This window comes from Rousettus aegyptiacus, unplaced genomic scaffold, assembly GCF_014176215.1.
Source record: "Rousettus aegyptiacus isolate mRouAeg1 unplaced genomic scaffold, mRouAeg1.p scaffold_m13_p_3, whole genome shotgun sequence".
Classification (NCBI taxonomy): domain Eukaryota; kingdom Metazoa; phylum Chordata; class Mammalia; order Chiroptera; family Pteropodidae; genus Rousettus; species Rousettus aegyptiacus.
Genome location: NW_023416306.1, coordinates 84,258,265 through 84,276,755, shown reverse-complemented (window position 1 = coordinate 84,276,755; position 18,491 = coordinate 84,258,265). Strand labels below are relative to the sequence as shown.

Below are 18,491 nucleotides of genomic sequence, written 5' to 3'. Positions count from 1 at the left end.
ATTCTGGGGATGCAATGTACAGCATGCTGGCTATAGCTCACAATACTGAATACCTGAAAGTTGCTGAGAGTAGATCTTAAATATTTTCACCACCACCAAAAAATTTTTTTTAAAAATAACCGTAAGGTGATAGATGTGTTACCTAACCTTATTATTGTAATCATTTCACAATATATACATGTATCAAATTATCGCATTGTACAACTCAAACTTACACAATGTTATATCAATTATATCTCAATAAAACTAGGGAAGAGGGAGAAAAAATCCCAAACACATGTTTTCAGAGCTCTAAAAAAGATGTATGTACACAATATTGATTTTGTATTAATATTCGTAGATGAGGCAGCTCTGAAATTATGTATCAAGTGCTTTATTGATATATATGTGTGTATTAATGTGTCAAGTGCTGTTCTTATGGCTTTAAAAATATTAATTCATTTAATCCTGTGTCAGTCATACTACTAACCCCAATTTACAGATAAGAAAACTCAGGCATGGAGAATAAATGAATAAATGACTAGCCCATGTCACAACTGCCAGTTGACTGGTCCTGGGAGTTTAATGCAAAAGTCTAGTCCAGAGCTCATCTTGTATTCTGCTGCCTTTGCTACCTTTGATACTTTTGTGTGCAATTTTTATTAGTTTTTTATTTTTTATTTTTTGAGGGGGAGGAAGTATCAATGTTACATACTCTTTTTGTTAAAAGAAGACCTTTTTCCTCTTTGCTCTGGAACAGTTTAAATTACGTCTTTAAAGGATTGGTAAAACTCCTCTGTGAAAATGTCTGGTGTTTTATAGGAGGGAACTTTTAGACAACTTTGTCTTTTCTTTGGTAATTGGTCTGTTAATAGTCTTTCTTTTAGAGGCAGTTTTGATAAAGTACATTTTCCTAGAAAACTTTACCTTTTCAAACTTATTTCAGAGTTGAATAAAATTGTGGTAGCTATCCTCCAAGATGACTCCTGATCATTGCCATCTTGTTGTATTCATGTCCTGTTTAGTCTCTTCCACACTGAACAGGGCTGCACTGTGTGATTATTACAGAGATGACAGAGTACAACTTTTGAGGCCAGAGTATAAAAGACATGTGGGCTTCTACCTAGCTCTCTTGCTTCATTTACTCTAGAAAAAGTCATTTTGACACTAGAGCAGCCCTATGAAAAGATCCATGTGGCAAAGAACTAAGGACTTCCTCTACCAACAGCAAGCACCAATAAGGTAGTAATATGAGTAAGCATCTTGAAAGCAAATGCTATAGTCCCAGTCAAGTCTGATAACTGCAGCCCTGGCTGACATTTTGACTACAAGTTCATGAGAGACCTACCCAGAACCAAACAAATAAGCTGCTCCTAAGTTCCTGACCCACAAAAATATATGTATGAGATAATAAATATTTATTGTTGGTTTGAGTCATTAGGTTTTTGGGTGATTTGTTACACAACAATAGATAACTAAAAAAACTGTAGTCTCTTCTCACTCTTAAATTCTCACTGTTATCCATAATAATTCCTTCCTTATTTCTTATTTGTGGATTTATGCCTATTCCATTTCAATTAGTTACCGATTTTTCAAAGAATCAACTTTTTTATTACTTTCACCATTTTTTGTTTTCTAATTTATTTCCTACTTTTATCCTCATTATTTCCTGCTTATACCTTTATTATTTTCTTCTGCTCGTTTATTTTGTTGTTCTATTTTTAACTTAATTTAGATGTTTATTTTCATTTTTCTTATAAATTTTTAAGACAATAAAATTTTCTCTGAATACTGCTTTAGTTATATATCCCACAGACTTAGATATAGTATGTTTTTATTGTAATTTTTAAATTTCCCAATAATTTCAGTTTACATTTCCTCTTTGCCTTTGAGGATTTTCTTGTGGCCTAATTTTTCCTCTAGACTTTTAATTATTTTCATTAATTTTTATTATAAAATATTATATACTTAAAGATAACATAAAATTTATAGCTAGGTTCAAAAACAGTAAAACAAACACCTGTGTAGCCACAACCCAGATTAACAACTACAAGATCGCCATTACCACTTAAGTGTTGTCACCTGATTTTTAGACTATTCCATGGAAACACCAAAGGGTGTACATTCTTTTCTTTGTGGGTATAGAATTACATGTTTATACACATTTTATCAATCATTAATTATGCTATTTAAGTACACTCACTTTCAACAATCTTTTTCCGGTACCAATTATTCCCTAAAAATGAGGACATTCTGGGTTAAACATAAAATTCTCATTCTACCTTAACAGGTAACTATCTACAATAAGAGACCCTGTGAGTCTTGCTCATCCTCAGGGCCCCATAGTGCTAATGTCTTCAGAACAAAGCCTATTTTGGTTTTAACAACATACCTTTCTCCGGCTGGTTAGTTCAGACTCATCTCTTAAGATCTAGCTCACATGTCACCTCTTCTATAGCCTTTTCCAGTATCCCCAAGCAGAACTGAGTACTTCTTCCTTAGCTCTCTCACCACACGGTACACAGTACTACCATCTGATTCCTCCCGCTCTCTTTTAAGAACATTCTTTCTAAAACCCACAAAATCAATGATCTAATCATGTAGCTTTTCCATCCTTTGTCTGAGGAAGTCTATATATAATTCTACTGTCTATTTTTTCTATGAATGATATTCTGAAACAGAGATCCTTAATTATTTGATTTGGGTCAGAACTCTGCGAAGACAGTCCACAGTAGGCTTCCCCATTATTCTGTGAGAAGAATCTATAATAAGCTTCCCTACTGTAACAAAAATGTTAGGAACCAAATGCTTTAACATGGAGGATCTATGTGAAGATACCCTCTTTAATGTATCCTCACCTGAGCCCAACATTTCCATGTTCTCCTAAGGCTTAAAGAGATAAAAAAAATAAATAAGTGAAAGGTACACCAAAGTGTTAAAATGAATAAAGTCTATGAGGAGAGTTTTGAAGTTTCCTAAAACAATATAAGGCTCAAGACAGAAAAAGTATGCAGCAAAAAATAGAATAGCAAGGCGTGGTTGATGGGGCACAAGGAAATTCAACACTGAGTCAAAGTAAGTCCAAAGAATTGATGATAGATGAAGTCAGATACTCGTGGTAGTGATTAAGGATTGGACTGCATCACTCTTAAAAAACTATGTAGGGAAAGATATCTATTACCCTCACCAGGGAGCCATGATACTTTATGAAGAAATGCATCTTAGAAAAGCATATGTAACTGGGATTTGTCCATGGGTTGACTATATATGCATCATCTAGATAGAACTGTATATGACTAGCTAAAGTACAAATCTCAGAATCCTAATGATCAAGTCATACCTCAAAATAGCACTTTGGGCCAAGATGGAAGATCAGTATTTTCTTCTGTTAAGTCACAAAAACAGGAAGCAAGGAATTAAATTATCAGACCACTTCCTGAGGAGTCTACTTTCCTGGTAAGAAGTAGTCCTATATTAAGGTCTTCTAGAAGGCTGGTTGTTTTGCATGATGTTATAATTAGGTAACCAAGCCTGTTAAAAAATCCCAGTTCTTGTAGTTATGATTCACCAAATGAGGCTTAGTAGACACTTTAAACACAGCCAGTAAGTGTCTGTGTCTATTTATTTCTTGCATATGAAAAGGCATTATACTCATCAAACGTTTCTGGGCTATGCAGTGAGCCAGCAGTGTTGTATGTACTGTAAAGCAGTGGTTCTTAAAGTGTAGTCCATGACAGCTGGAAGGAATAAAGGGTGTCTCCAAATCCATTTAAAAAGATGTGCAATGTCAAAACTATTTTCATAATGATACTAAGATATTAGCTGTCCTTTTCACTTGACATGTGTACTAACAGTACAAAAGTCATAGGTATAAACTGTTGGCATCTTTGCATAAATCAAGGCAAGGTACCAAACTGTTCTAATAATCATCACATTCTTGCTATCATGCATAGTTTTAAAAAGTTGATTTCATGTCATCCATCAAGTAATATAATTTAATAAATTCTTAATCCTTGAGTTCACTATTTTTGAATTTTTGTCTCACAAAATGAGCAATTTTATACATAAAGGACCTTCGCTGCATACTGACTGGTTATCTTAAGAAAAAGTATATGTGCAATTGTTTGAAATACAAGCTAAATTAACTGCTTTATTCATGAAATGCTATTTACAATAATCAACAAAGTATGATTATCCAGACTTGGGAATGTAGCAGATAATTTCTTTAAAAATGTGGAAAGTCCATCATTTCAAATGAAATGTATGACCATATTTGCTATCAATGACAAAATTTCAAGCTTTCAAACAAATATTAGAATTCTGAAAACTTGTAACTGCCCCATGAGTTTGACAACTGCTGCCCAGTACTTAAAGATTTTCTGAAGATAGGTGGTGATATTAACAAATGTGATTTTTGATATTGTATGAAACATTTGAAAGATCTGCATAACTCAGTGAACCAATATATTTCAAGTGACCCACCTATGACATTACAAGGCCATACATGAGTAAAATATTCAATATTCAAATAACCAAAAGATTTTAATGTCACCAAATATAAAATGTTAATTGATATAGTTACACATTCTATATTGCAACTAACTTGTAAGAAACTAAAAATTGTTGGGTTTGGGTCTAAGACCAACGAGTGTCCAAAATTATCTAAGTGACCAGGTCAAAAGTGTATTGACCACCTCCCTTAAGATACGACAGCTGTATAAGTCCATTTTAACAGGAATGAGTTTGAATCTCTTAAAGACATTTTGAAAAGAGCTACAAGCTAATCCCTTTTAATAAAAGCAGAAACAAGGCTCCTTTTCATCTATAAGGCCAACATTCTATGAGGGAGAAAGGAACTCAGCTTTGGATCATGAGCACATCAGGTGTAAGAAAGGACTAAGTTGTTTTAAGGAATGTAGGAAGGAAAATTTCTTTCTTTGTAAAGAAACATGTTTCTGAGCTATCTTCCTGGCCTTGTAAGAAGCATCACAGATTATGATAAACTAAATTAACAGTTCTACTTCTCCAGTCTTCTGTAATAAAATTATATATCTACACCCTTGCCATAACCTCAGGGTAGGTTAAGTGCATTCTCTACTCCTTGATTTGGGGTTTGTTCATGCAATTGCTTACGGCCAGTTGGATATTTGCAGACATGGCAGCAGAAGCATGCACAGTTGAGTTTACCAATTCACGTGATGTAGACACTGTCGAGAGGAAAATATACCCCTGATGGTTCACTGGTTCAAGAAGAGTAATATGTGTAGAACGGAACTGGACCCAACCTGTATCTTATTGTAAATCAGCTGAACTCCAGCCACTCCACAGATGTATGTGATAAATACATGATTGCTGTATTAAGCTAATGAGTCTTGCGGTGTTTTGTTAAAGGTATGAATGGTATGAAAATTGCTAACAGCCTTAGGTTATCCTTCTTTCTGGAACCTACCATTTGAGTAAACCCACTGTTTTTCTCTAAGAAGGTTTGGAAGTCTTTGGTGATGGGTAAATATTCTCAAAAGGTTTAAAACCCCCTTTGATAACCCCTCAAAGTCTAAAAGTATCAAATACAAACTACTGGTCTTGTAATTTTAGAACCCAAAATCTTGCATACTATCACTCTTCCCTTCCTTCATTCTTACCAAGAAATCTTGTATTCTAGCCATTAAAGTTTATTCAATTTTCTCAGGCAGTACTAGTCACCCAGCTCTCTATGCCTCTACAGCCTTTGCAGAGACAAGATGAAATTTAGTAAAGCAAACCACAATGATTTGCATTGTTGTTACTAGACTGTTAATTTATCTAAGGCACAGATCTTGTTATTTCTATACCTCCAGCACCTAGCACAGTGCCTGAAATATGGCCTTTTCTGTTGGAAAAAAAAAAATGAAGGAGAATAAATGAAATTGAAAGAATAAGTGGAGTTAAGAGGACAGGTCTCCTCTATACAAAAGAATAAAAAGGAAAAAAGATGTGTCCAAGATGCAGTCAACAAAGAGAAGTACCTCTAAAGAAATGTATATTGAAAGTAGCCTCATTTTTACTTAGTAAAACCATAAAAGTTTAAAAATATTAAACAGATTTATGATACTAAATTGAGTTCATGTTTATTTCTAGAAAAATCTTCCTAATAAAATATAAAACTATGAATATCACAGTATTGTCATAACTTCATTAAATATAAATAATGAAAAAATTTGAGGGAAATATAAATATTCAGATATATTAATAGACAATGGTGATTTCTTTCCTGCCTTTTATACTTTACCCTACTGTTCAAAATTTTCCATAATGAATGAGAAACAAGTATGTGAATGTCTTTTATGTAGACATAGAAGATCTTAGATTTATCAAATGGCTAATTTAAAAGACATTATATACTATAATACAGAGAAGTCCAATAATTTAAAAATTATTAATATAAAATAGTTCATCTTTCAATTTTAAGTTATGTGAGAAATTATAAAAGTTTCTTTAAAAGCACCGAGTATGTTATTACGCAAAAAAGAGCTAGTATGAAGCTTCAAATCTGAATTTTTTGAAAAAGAGATATAAGAATGAACTGAGACGTTTTTTTATAATATAAATGGTAGATTTATAGGTAAACTCCTTCTAGCAGCAAAAATTATATGGCGAGTTAATATAATTCATTCTTGTCTAGTATTCTGTACTTTTTTTCCTCTAAAGACAACTCCCCCCCCCCCGCCAAATCATTCTACCATTTGTAAACTCTTCACCTTCTCTTCTCTCACATGTAATCCCATCATCTCAAAACCACAGTAATCCTTATAGTATCTCTTTCTACCTTCTTTTATTTCCCCCAAATCTAATTAACAGGCCTCTTGAAAAGAGTCAAGTTCCCTTACCACATATTACTGTACTTCTCCTCTCTTATCTACAAGAATTTCCTACATTAAGTTCTCTTCCTATTTGTCCCCATCTGAGAGAATAAGAAGGTTCCAAGGCTTTGAAAGAGGTGCTTCTTTCTAAAAAAAGAACATATATACTATTTTCCTTTTGCCTATTCTCCCCAAAAGCTCCTGTGCCTAATCCTCCTCACCACTGGCCTTTGTATGCTTCTTGCGTGCACACCTTCAAGCAATTACTTTTGATTAACACAATGATCTCTGGAAGTGGGGTAGGAAGAAATAGAAAGAGCAGGTGTCTGCTGGTTGTGGTGTTATTAAAGATAACATTACAAATTCTCATCATGAGAAAAATAGTTGTAACTATGTGAAGTGATGGATGTTAACTAAACTTATTGTGGTAATCATTTCACAATGTGTACATATAGCAAATCATTACGTTGTACACCTAAAACTAATACAATGTTATGTATCAAGTATATCTTAAAGAAAGAAAAAGATAACACTACAAAAATACCTATTGGTCAGTACCAGATGCCTCTAGAGTCTAAGAAAATCTTCATTCTCTGAATCTGATTCTTATTAAGTCATCACTTGAATGTGACCAGTAGACTTAGACACCATGCATTAAAAGGAAATGGCAGGACCCTTTGCTAGTCAAGTAAGTGCACACTTGGAGTATCTCTTTCCTTTGCAGCTCCTTAGAGCTGGCACTTTTCAAATGATTCTTGGCTTTCCAATTACTAACACTTAACTTCTGGAGGGGCATTTCTTGCTTCTTTGGTGTAGTCAATTGCAACACTTAACTCCACAAATCTAATAATCCACATTAATACAGAATTGCAGGCATGCCGATCTCTAACAGAGACACAAGGGCAAATTTTTAAACAAGCCTAGAAGATAGAAAATTCACAAGTACTACCAATCACTATGAACATAGCACAAAAATCCTAAAAAATACTTCAAGTAATTTTAAAATTCCAAAGTAAATAGACAGAGCAACTGATATTATTTAAAAAGTAAGAATGTTGTTTCTAAAATGACTTTCTTAGAACCCTTTTTCAAGTTGATATATTATGAAAAGAAGCACCCCATGGTCAAAGTTTTGGAAGTGCTACACATTATACTCCAAATTTGTTTGGCCAAGGAATCTTTTGTGTTTAACATCTTTTAAGAGGATAATTTGTGAGGGTTTTATAGATTAGTAATCTTTATTCAAATTATATTCTTCATATTATATTAGCTTAAATAGTGGTAAATCAATATTTATGCTTAGAATTATAGCATAAATAACAAAAAAACATAGAAAAGGTATTACTGGATGGATTGCAAGTATATTGTATTCCAAAATCCTAGTCTGAGAATAGCCTAGTCAAAGATTATGTGCCATAAATCTGATTTCCACTTTCCACATGGTAGCAGAAACAGGTAACAGTTGACCCTTGAACAACGTGGGCGTTAGGGGTATCAATCACCTGCACAGTCGAAAACCCACATATTAACTTTGGACTCCTCCAAACCCTCCCACAGGGGATTGGTTCCTGGACCCCCCTTCCCAACAGATACCCAAATCAACAGATGCTCAAGTGATTTATAAAAAATAGTGTAGGACAATACATGTAGTCAGCCCTCTACAGCCATGGATTCCCAACTTACTGATACAGAGGGCTGACTGAAAAAAATCAGCACATAAGTGGCCCTGAGCATTTCAAACCCATGTTGTTGAAGGGTGACCTGTATGAAATGATCAGGATTCATCTATTTTGGTGATGGCAAATATGATTATTTACAAGTCAAGAGCCTCCTAACTGATATATGACTGCCAGTATTGTCTATCTCTAGTCATTCTTCCTCAGAGTGGTAGTAGTTATCTTCTAAAAGAAACATTTATGGAGACATTCCCCTACTTGAAAACCGTTCTATAGCTCTTAATTTTCAAAGCAGAAATTAAAAATTCTTCATATTGCACACCTGTTTCTAATTTACCTCTCCAAATTCTTCTGCCACTTCCATATTACCGGCTCTAGCTATACAGGGTAGTCATTATTTATAGATTGCTGTTTCATGCTTCCTTGGCTCTGGAATTATCTTTCCCCTCTTTCTTTTTTTCATTTGTTAAATTGCTACTCACCTTTCAACACCCAACTAAAATGACCTTTCACACTGGCAATATTTCTCATAAGTGCAGTTCATTCTGCATTTCAGAAAAGTCATTATTGTATTTAATTATGAAAGAGTAATTTTTAAAATCTATGAATACATGCATATTGACTTTGATTAGTCTATTTGTAGTGTATATCCTAAAAACTCACTGCTATCTCTCCTAGATTCAATTCTTAGGTTCAATTCCATATATGCTTACTGAAGACCAAATATATGTCCTAGACACTGTCTTGTTCTTAAGACTAGGCCTATGGTTGTTTCAATAGCTAAATGCATATGAGATAGGATGTTAAATAGAATTTTTCCTCTTGTTCCAAAACATGGCTAAAGCCCAAAGTTGAGGATAATTAACTACCCCTTATTCTAGCTTCAAGGAGCCAACAGTAGTTGGTATCTGCCGCTTCTCTCAGGGCTTTCCAAGAGGTACCAGTTTTTCTGAACCAGCCCCATCATCAGTATTGTAACACCTTCCCTCAATGTGAATCTAAAAAGGCTGAAAAGAAAGAGAAGTTTATTAGACTTTGAGAAGAACATAAAGTTTTTTAAAAGAGGATCTCCCCTCTTCTCTGTGGGGAAAAAAAGCAATTGTCATGTATGAATTCAGAAGGTAAGAATTAAAGTTCAAAGTCATCTAAAATAAAGGCAGACTGGTATTTCATTCCTTGTTTGGTTATCTATATAGGCAAAAGACTTACTGATTTGTCCCCTGTTATACGCACAGGGAAAAAGAGAAATGGGGAGAGAGTGTGGTGAGAAAATGTCAGGTGGAGAGGTAGACAAGACTATCATCCACCTTGAGTTCTTATTTCCTACGAGGTATGAAAAATGTAACCTTTCCCCCAATGTGCTGCAGGTCCTAGAATTGGCCATGAAAGGTAGATTTGATTAGATAAAGTCTTGGAAAAAATTTGAGTCACATGGTGAGAATACCATCAGTCCGGTTTAGCCAGAAGATGTGACCAAGTCTTGCAAGGACTGCCAATGCCTATGGAAATGTGATACGACTGAGCTCATTGTCAGCAGGGTAAACTGGCGCTAACACTCATCTCATTTAGCCTGTTGACAATAAGCTTGAATAACAGCATTGAACAACCAAGAAAGAGAACTGCCACCTCACACTGGGATATCATGCAGAATTCTGCCTCTCCTATCACTCCTCCCAGTTTCAATGACAGAGGAAGAAAAAGCACAAGAAAGAGGGATGGCAGAAGTGTGTGTGTGTGGGTGTGGGGGTGGGGGAAGAAAACATTACTCACCCACCCCCCAAAGTTTTCAGTCCAGATTAAGGTCTAATTTGTCCTGGGAGAAAGTGACGACAGTACTATATCAAGTCTGTGAATGAATTTATAATATGAAGAGAACTAAGTCTTAGATACTGGAATGTGACTAGAGTATTTGAGTATTATGGAATAGTGATAAGTTGCTGTTAAGGTAGCTGATATACAGCAGGAAGGGGAGTTTGGCATAGCAGAGTTGAAAGGCAGTTACCAGATAAAAAGCAAAACTGATTTGTATTTATATGCCAACAAGTTGAGATCCTCAGTGAACTGGTTACACATAGATGGATAGTCTCTGAAATTAGTTTCCATGTTTACTGGTGTTCTTAGCTTTCCAATTCTCTATTTCTTTTTCGTGTAATCCTGGTATGAACTCTATTATACTGTGATATTTAAGTCTAGAACCAGTCCATCAATTTGCTCATTATTATTTGCTGGTCTATCTGAAAAATGCCAAGTAGATAACAGCCATACTTCTGTGCCTAGGAAGACACCATCCAAGTCACAGATATGAATGGATAAATAAGCATTACTAATAACGGAGGATGCTAGAAGTAGCAATAAGTATTTCAAGTAATAAAGTAGAGGAGAATGATGAGAACAAAGCTCAAAAGCAGAAATTTGGTAACTTAATGCTTTCAATGTTCACCTTTTAAAGATCCAACCAAAGAAGAAACCATAAAGAGGCTTATCTGACAAAGAGGAAAAACCAGTATATTATAAATGAAGACTGTTCAACTGTATGATAGAGAGGAAGGAAAATGAAAGTTCTAAAGAAAGAAAGTAAGAGAAAAGCAAGTGAAAGTTGGTCAGGAAGTGGGACCTGAACTGGGGCTGGGCGTGGAGGGTGGACAGGCATGGATGTTAGACAGAGCAGAACAACTCTTGAATGGATGAGAGACAATAATGTAAAGTGGCTGTGACACATTGCAATATTAATACATACCGAGACTGAACTGCGGGTAATGGTCATAAATCTAACTGCAATTAGTACAGGTTTCTGGATTAGGAAGGACATGAAAAGGAAAGCAGAAGGTTAGAATGTGCATGTCATTGCCTCATTAAAAGAGAAGGGTTAATCTTTTAATGGACTTCTTCTGCAAGCATCAGCAAAAAAAAAAAAAAAAAAAAAAAAAGAAAAAGAAAAAGCACAGCTAGTCCACCTGCTTTGAAAAGTAGCTTTATAGTAAAAGGTCTCTCGTTTCTCCCTGGATAGACACTACTAAATTGGGCCTCTCAGAACTGATCTTCTGAAAATTCATACTACAGAAAGGGTTTCACTTTTAAATGGGGTTTCTGTTTTCATTTTCTGGGGAAAAGATTTACATAATATCCTATGATGTGCTTTATTTCATACCTTTTACTGACTGGGAAAAGTCTATGTTTATGTCTGTTTTTTAGAAAAGACCCTTCACTAACTTAATCAACAGATATTTGTTGAGTGGTTGTTCTGTGCCAGATGGTTTAAATAGTAAAATCAGAGTTACTTTAATACTAATCTAAGTATAAACTATGAAGATATGGAGGAAGTATTGCTGGGCCCTTGGAGAAGCACAGGCATGATGATAAGGAAGCCTACTTCTCCTTAGAGATTTACTGGCGATCTGAGTGGGTGTTCATCACTACAATTTTGTTTTACAATTAAGGGGAAGGGTAGTAAATGGGAATAATTAAACTTTAATGCAGCAGTAGTTTTCCAGTTATCCGGATTCTACTGATTATTGGTCCAGCGAGAATTGGAATGAATTATCTATATATGTCGCTTGTTATAAAGGAACTTATTAAACAGAAAAGTGGGCATATACAGGAAAATAAATCATCATTTTTTTAAGACTTTTCTCAAACTCTTAAAGAATCTTTTATAATAGTAGACTCATAGATAGAATTCCATTTCCTTTACATCATATTCTTACATTTATTAAGTTCTCTAAATCCCAGGAGTACTGACAAGGTTGAAGGTAGGAACAGATGGTGGAAGGAAGCAGAGAAAAAAGTTAGAATAGGTTAAGGTTTCATATAAAGGACAGGGGGGAAAAAGGACATATTATTAAATGACCAACATTTTATCCAAATACTTGATTTTAAAAATTTTACACATTTAATTGTATATATATTATGTACATACAACTAAAGAGAGCTAAAAGAGCACATATGAGGCATCCATAATACCCTGAGATTTGGTGATCTTTTTTTTTTTTACTTGTTCCATGTGAAAAAGAATCAGAGAATAATCTCTCTCTCCACCGTAAATGCACACTTAAAATCCCAGGAAGGCTCCCATTTTCCCATGAGTCCATGTTGTGCATCTTACCATTGATCTACGAATCAGTGACAGCCTAGTCTTTGCCTTATTCTCAGCAAATTCCAGGCTACTGATGTCTTTGAGACGAGCCTTATATTTATTCATTTGTTCCACAACAATCAGCTCCACACAACTGAAATAGGAGGGAAGAGAGGAAACTGTTAAGAGCATAAGTAAATCAAATAAAGTTAGCACCCAGACAGCTTTTCAGTTAAGTGTGGTAGATGGAAGATAAAAGAAAAATCAGCATTCCTTATTTTATGAGCTCAGAGATAGAGTTTAGAATGGTGCTTCATAACTTTGGCTGAGCTTTTAGCATCCATCTGAGGGTGCTAAATGCCCAGGCCACACCCCAGAACAATTCAATCAGACTGGATTTTCTGGGGATAGGACACAAACACCAGTATTTTTTTTAAGCTCCTTTTTCAGTCAAGGTTAAGAACTACCACTCTAGGAGGAAAGCAGAGGCCCACCAAAAAAAAAAAAAAAAAAAAAAAAAAGCCAAGATGAAATATAGGAACATTGAAGTACTAAGAACAAAGGGATTCCGAGGCATAAAACCAATTAGACTAGATTACAGGAAGATACAAAGTGTACATAATTTGGTAAAATGGAATTTAAAAATATATTTAGAAATCATAAGCACTCCCAAAGAAAAGTCAAACTTTAAAAATAAGACTCTTCAAAACAAATGATGTTCAGATGAATAGAATCTAAAGAAGGTTTCTTCACTGTAAGAAAACCCAAGGTGTCTAGCAACCTTCTTAAAATAATCTGAATTTATGAAGTCATTCTCTACGTTTGATAGCTGGATAAAGTAACTTCACTGACTCAGAAGTCCCTGGGGTCTTGCAAAGGTGATGGTGACTGGCCTTACGTGGTAGTCTTACTGATGTCCTGCACGCTTTGTAGTGGGTCAATGGTGTCAGGGCAGCGGAGAATGCAGGGTGCAAACACGATGGCCAAAGCATTAGCAGACATTCGATTAGTGTCTTCCTGCAGAGCAATCCTAAGGAACAACAACAAAAAATATCCCAAGTGAAACAAGGATAAAAAGAGTAAATAGTAGGGAGGCAGGCAGAAAAGATGAGAGAAAGAAGAAGTATAACATTAACTGCACAGTACTGAAGGATACTCAGGCCGGTTGAAAGGAGATACTGTAGGCTTTCCCCAATGCTGTTCTTTTGCCTCTGAAAACACACTTTAATTCTGTTCCTTCCTTGAAGCAATGTAGGCCAGCAGATAGCTTATCAAGGAAAATCTGTGACCCATGGCTCGAAATCACCATCACTAGATAAACATGTCTGAAGAATGCAGAGACTCTAATGCACTTTCAAATAGTAGTATTTATCCCAACTACTGCTGATATTTATACTCAGGGAAAAAGCGACTACTTCTGAAATCTCTTTGGTCAACCAATTCCTGAGCACTATCTGAACCCACCTCCTTCGAATATGCTTGTGTCAACAGATATACAAACTTTCTAGTTTAGGAGTTATATAACAGGTTAAGCCACACAGTGCTACTATGAGGCTGAAGCTGTTACTTGTCTCAAGTAGGGCAGAGAAGCATCTGACATGCAGTCCAACTCCCCTGATTTCTGCTCCAAGGAATCATAACTACCTACTTGAGGCACCGACTTTGTAAGTCAGAAGAAAAAAAAGATATCTCTTTTCCAAATGGAAGAACTCTTCATTTATTTAAAAGAATCCAAGAGAAACTATTAAACATTCTATTGCTTCTTGAAGTTACCTGACTAGATGAAAGATGAGGCGTTCTAGTGTATTGAGATGAGTTCGGGAGAGCTGGTCAATCACAGAATATACACCGCGGATTGTCTCTTTCCTCTCCTGAAGACCTAAAAATAGTAAGAGCAGCAAATTAAACTGAATGTCCCCTCTTATATGCTACATCTTCCTCCTGGACAGATGCTCAGTAGCAGGGGAGACTGGCTCTAGAGTTTTAGAAGAGGCAGTTGTACCTGTGTGGCAGGTAATTCACAGTTACCACTCATCTCCCATTGCTTGAGTTCTATGTTCGCTAAGCAGTCTCTTGAATTTTAATTTGTATCCCAGTAATCCTTGATTTATAGTAAGGGAAAAGAGAGGCCCTAGTGTTTCAGGTATTTTGTGGTAGACTAATTCCCCGTCAAAATTAATCAATTGCTATATAATTTATAGATCAGTTGAGAAGTCATGCCTTAGGGCCTAAACACTTCCGGGCAGGCCTTCATCAATGGTCTACACATCTGTTGCACTGAAAAACTAAATTCCATAACCTGTTAGGCCTGGCATAAAATAGCCAGCTTTAAACAATGCTCTTCCCCAGATTCACAATTTAAATGAACATAAACCAACTCTTAAATCTATTTAATTTTTTAATTGTTTGTAACCCTAGTCTTTCAATATGTTAGTAAAAAGCAGCTAAGAAACTTACTCAGAAAGCTTTTAGTACAATGAAATTTTAATTAGTATCTAAGAAATCAAAATTCAAATAAGTGAGAGTACAATGGCCATTTCATATTTATGGTCAAAAGCTTACTTGTGGATCTATAAAGACTAAATCTCTTGAGAATGGGTAAATAATTTATAACAAAGATGGAATTCCATTCCCAAGTATAAGCCTCTCAAATCCAGGACCCCTGTGCTTACCCATAGCTCGAAGAAATTCCTCGTAAAGTTCAAAGGTCATGAGTGGATTGGGCAAATCACGAAGCCATTGTTTGAATACGCTTGCAATGACGTGTATGTTATAGTCATCTAAGTTTACACTCTCAGCATCTATTTATAGACAAGAGTTAGATAACATGAAAAAATATGCAGAGATTCAACTAATTCACTTTAGAAACTATCATTACCAAATAAAGTCTTTGTGTTCCTAATCAGACTAATTTATATTTCCTGTAATCTAATCCCAATGTTTTGGAATAGTGCTTCTAACTGGTAAAGGAAGAGTTTTTGCTTGTTTATTTTCCAAATCTATTGCAGATCCAATGATATTTAAAATGAAAGGTCACATGTTTTCAAGTCAAAGCACCGTCAAATTGCTGTAAATGTTTCTAAATGCTTGCTCTTAATTTCTATACTTATCTTACTGTGGATCAATCTGTGAAGCACACTTTAAGTAACAATGCTTAAGATGACAAGTGGAAAAAAGGCCGAGGACATTTTCTAAAAATAAGGCTGATTTTCAGTCATTCTTATGAGATAAAAGGACAGTAATAATTGAGCTCAAGAAATATAAATGAAACACCTTTATTCCATTTCATTTATAAACTCTTTGAGATTATACAGATGAGATGATTGGGAAGATATAGGATGAATGACTTTTCATTTGTGTTGACTCAAGGTATAAGAGATAAATTAGCAACTGCCTTTAAACTGGAAGAGACTAAGTCTCTGGTAGACAGAACCTCCTGCTTGAGTTTTACTAGGCACTTTCTCTTATTATTTCCATACTTATTCATTTCTCACTGATTTACTAAAAAAAAAAAAAACTAGAAGAGAAAAGCATGTGGATAGGTTCTTGGCTACACAGAGACCAGCTTTGTATACAATGTGACTCAAAAAAATCTATTCCAATAGTGGTAAAGAGTAGAAGTTGAGAATGAAACCAAAGTCAAACCTCCAGACTGTGGCCAGAGCTCTACACAAATATTCAACCCACTAATTATCAGTTTAAATAATTCTGTCATCAATGTAGAAAGGTAAGAAGCAGCACTGGAAAGAGCATTACTTGGAGTAAGAGTAATAGAGACTAACAGGTAATAGTTTAAAAGGGATTCAGAAAATCTGTGGTTAAATCCCAGCTTGGTCACTTATTGGTAATGAGTCTTTGGGCAAGATCCTCTGTAAATCTCAGTTTATAAATCTCAGAACAGGAACAATAATCCCTTATTCATAGGGTTGTTGTGAAGATTAGTATAAAAACATTTAGCACAGTGTCCTGCATAATCAACAACTCATTAATTCCCTTGAGTCTAAATTTTTCTCTTTTGAATATTACAAACATCATGATCTTATCACACTGCTAAAAAGATTAAATGAGATCTATCTGAAGTCCTTAATAATGCCTTGTACAAATGACACACTCAATGTTTGCTGAATTGATCACATTAAAACAAAGTCTCTTTAGAAAGTAACAAGATGATAAATAAGCACCACAGAAAAGATTGCATTCTTCTTGCTGTAATAAAAAGATCAACATGTAATGAAAACTTTAAGAGCATGAAATGACCTATTTAAATAAAAGTATTTGGTCTTAATTTGGAGGGCACTATCTTACCTGTATCTAGACCTTGTCGAAGCTCCTTGATTTTATTAGTTGAACCAGACTTTCGGTAAATACCTTCTGTGTACAGTCCATGCATTTCAATGTAGTTTATGAGCTTTTCCACCACTAAAGGAACAGTTCGTTCTTCACTGGTCAAACGGGACAGTTCCACCCCAAATTGTCGAGATGACAGCTCTGGATCATACTAAATGGAAGATAATTTTTGCTTCCAAATACATTCAAACATCTTTAAACATGTTTAACCAACTACTTAAGAGGAACTATTTTTTTATTTCTCTGAAGTTTTTTAAGCATAGTTACTAGACTTAGGGGCAAAGGTAATTATGGTTAATGCTGAGAGTATAAATGAGGTGCTAGTTTCCATTCTCTCCTACTAAGAACACTCACCCCCCCCCCAAATGGGGTGGAGAATGGAGTCAGTGGCAATAGGCTACTGTTAAAAATCTCTATGTAAAGTAGCATTCGGGCAAGGGATTAGGGAGATAGAATTTGTGTCTTAAACATTTACCCAGTACCATTAGAAAATCAATCAATTTGATATGAAGTAGAGTTCTTAGCAATTTCTGAAGTATAAGAATGCTTTAATGTTTATATAAACTTTAGATAAGTTTAACTGAACATTGATGCCACAGCTAAAGGCAGAGGCACACACAGATTCACCCATGATTAGTGTTCTAGCTCTTTTTTATTTCAATAGTGTATCTTATATCATACCTTACTAACTGTAATTTATCTGACTGCAAAAAAAATAAATAAATAAAATGGTTTAAGATTATTTGAATTCACAGAAAAGAAAAATGCCAGGTATTATCTTTACAAAAATCTTTTTAGTAAACTTTTTTGTTCTTTCCTTCTCTTGCGCCATTCTCCTTCCCTAACCCAACACTGTATACCCACTCTCTCCTCCAACCTGAATCCAGGGTCAAGTTCTTTTACTCAAGCAGTACACTCCATTTTTTCCTGTCTATTCTCAGTGTCATCACCCTAGTTCAAACATATTATAACTGTCCACTTGGCCCAGTCCAACAGCTTCCTGATAAATTTCCCCATATCCATTTTCTCTTCTTTTAATATGCTGTAGAATATATATTATCTACTTTATTACCCTCAAAAACCTTCAGCTGCTGATTTAATACATATCAAAAAAGGTGCAACATTCCTGAGTCTAGCCTTCAAGATATTAACTTAAATTGATTCTAATTTTTCTTTCTAGTCTTATTTTAATACATTTATCATATATGTGCTAGGTAACAGGGAAACAAAATCAAATCAGAGAGATAGTTCTTACCCTAAGACTAATGCTAAAACTAGTAATGTTAGTGTGTGGAGATAAGTAAAACAGCAACAACAGAATTATTAGGTCTTATGGAACCACAAAAGTGAAACAGTGAAATCAGGAAGCACTGGGCTTGGGTAACAACTAACAACCTTGAGAAGACCTGATGCTTAATCTAACTGTTAGAAAGCAAATAGTACATAAGTAAGGAAGGCAAGAAAAGAATATTTTAGGCAAAGAAAACAACTACAAAAATGTACAAAACTAACAGTACTCTGATATGGCTGAACTAAAAATGAGAAAAAGAAAGACTGTAAAGAGGACTGGGTACTAAG

The 18,491-nt window shown here is 35.0% G+C and overlaps 1 protein-coding gene across 10 annotated transcripts in view; it reads right to left on the bottom strand.

Moving 5' to 3' along the window:
- MYO9A (myosin IXA) overlaps positions 1 to 18,491 on the bottom strand; it is a 224,161-nt gene that overhangs the window by 15,532 nt on the left and 190,138 nt on the right. For 7 of the 10 annotated variants that reach the window (XM_036217683.1, XM_036217679.1, XM_036217681.1 and 4 more), the window contains 6 exons: positions 16,872 to 17,064; positions 15,239 to 15,367; positions 14,340 to 14,445; positions 13,465 to 13,596; positions 12,597 to 12,720; positions 11,232 to 11,285 (listed from right to left, as the gene is read on the bottom strand). In XM_036217683.1, the coding sequence (XP_036073576.1) occupies positions 11,232 to 11,285; positions 12,597 to 12,720; positions 13,465 to 13,596; positions 14,340 to 14,445; positions 15,239 to 15,367; positions 16,872 to 17,064 (738 nt within the window). The remainder of the gene's footprint in view (positions 1 to 11,231; positions 11,286 to 12,596; positions 12,721 to 13,464; positions 13,597 to 14,339; positions 14,446 to 15,238; positions 15,368 to 16,871; positions 17,065 to 18,491) is intronic. The other 3 variants (XM_036217682.1, XM_036217685.1, XM_016126831.2) reach the window with 1 other exon arrangement.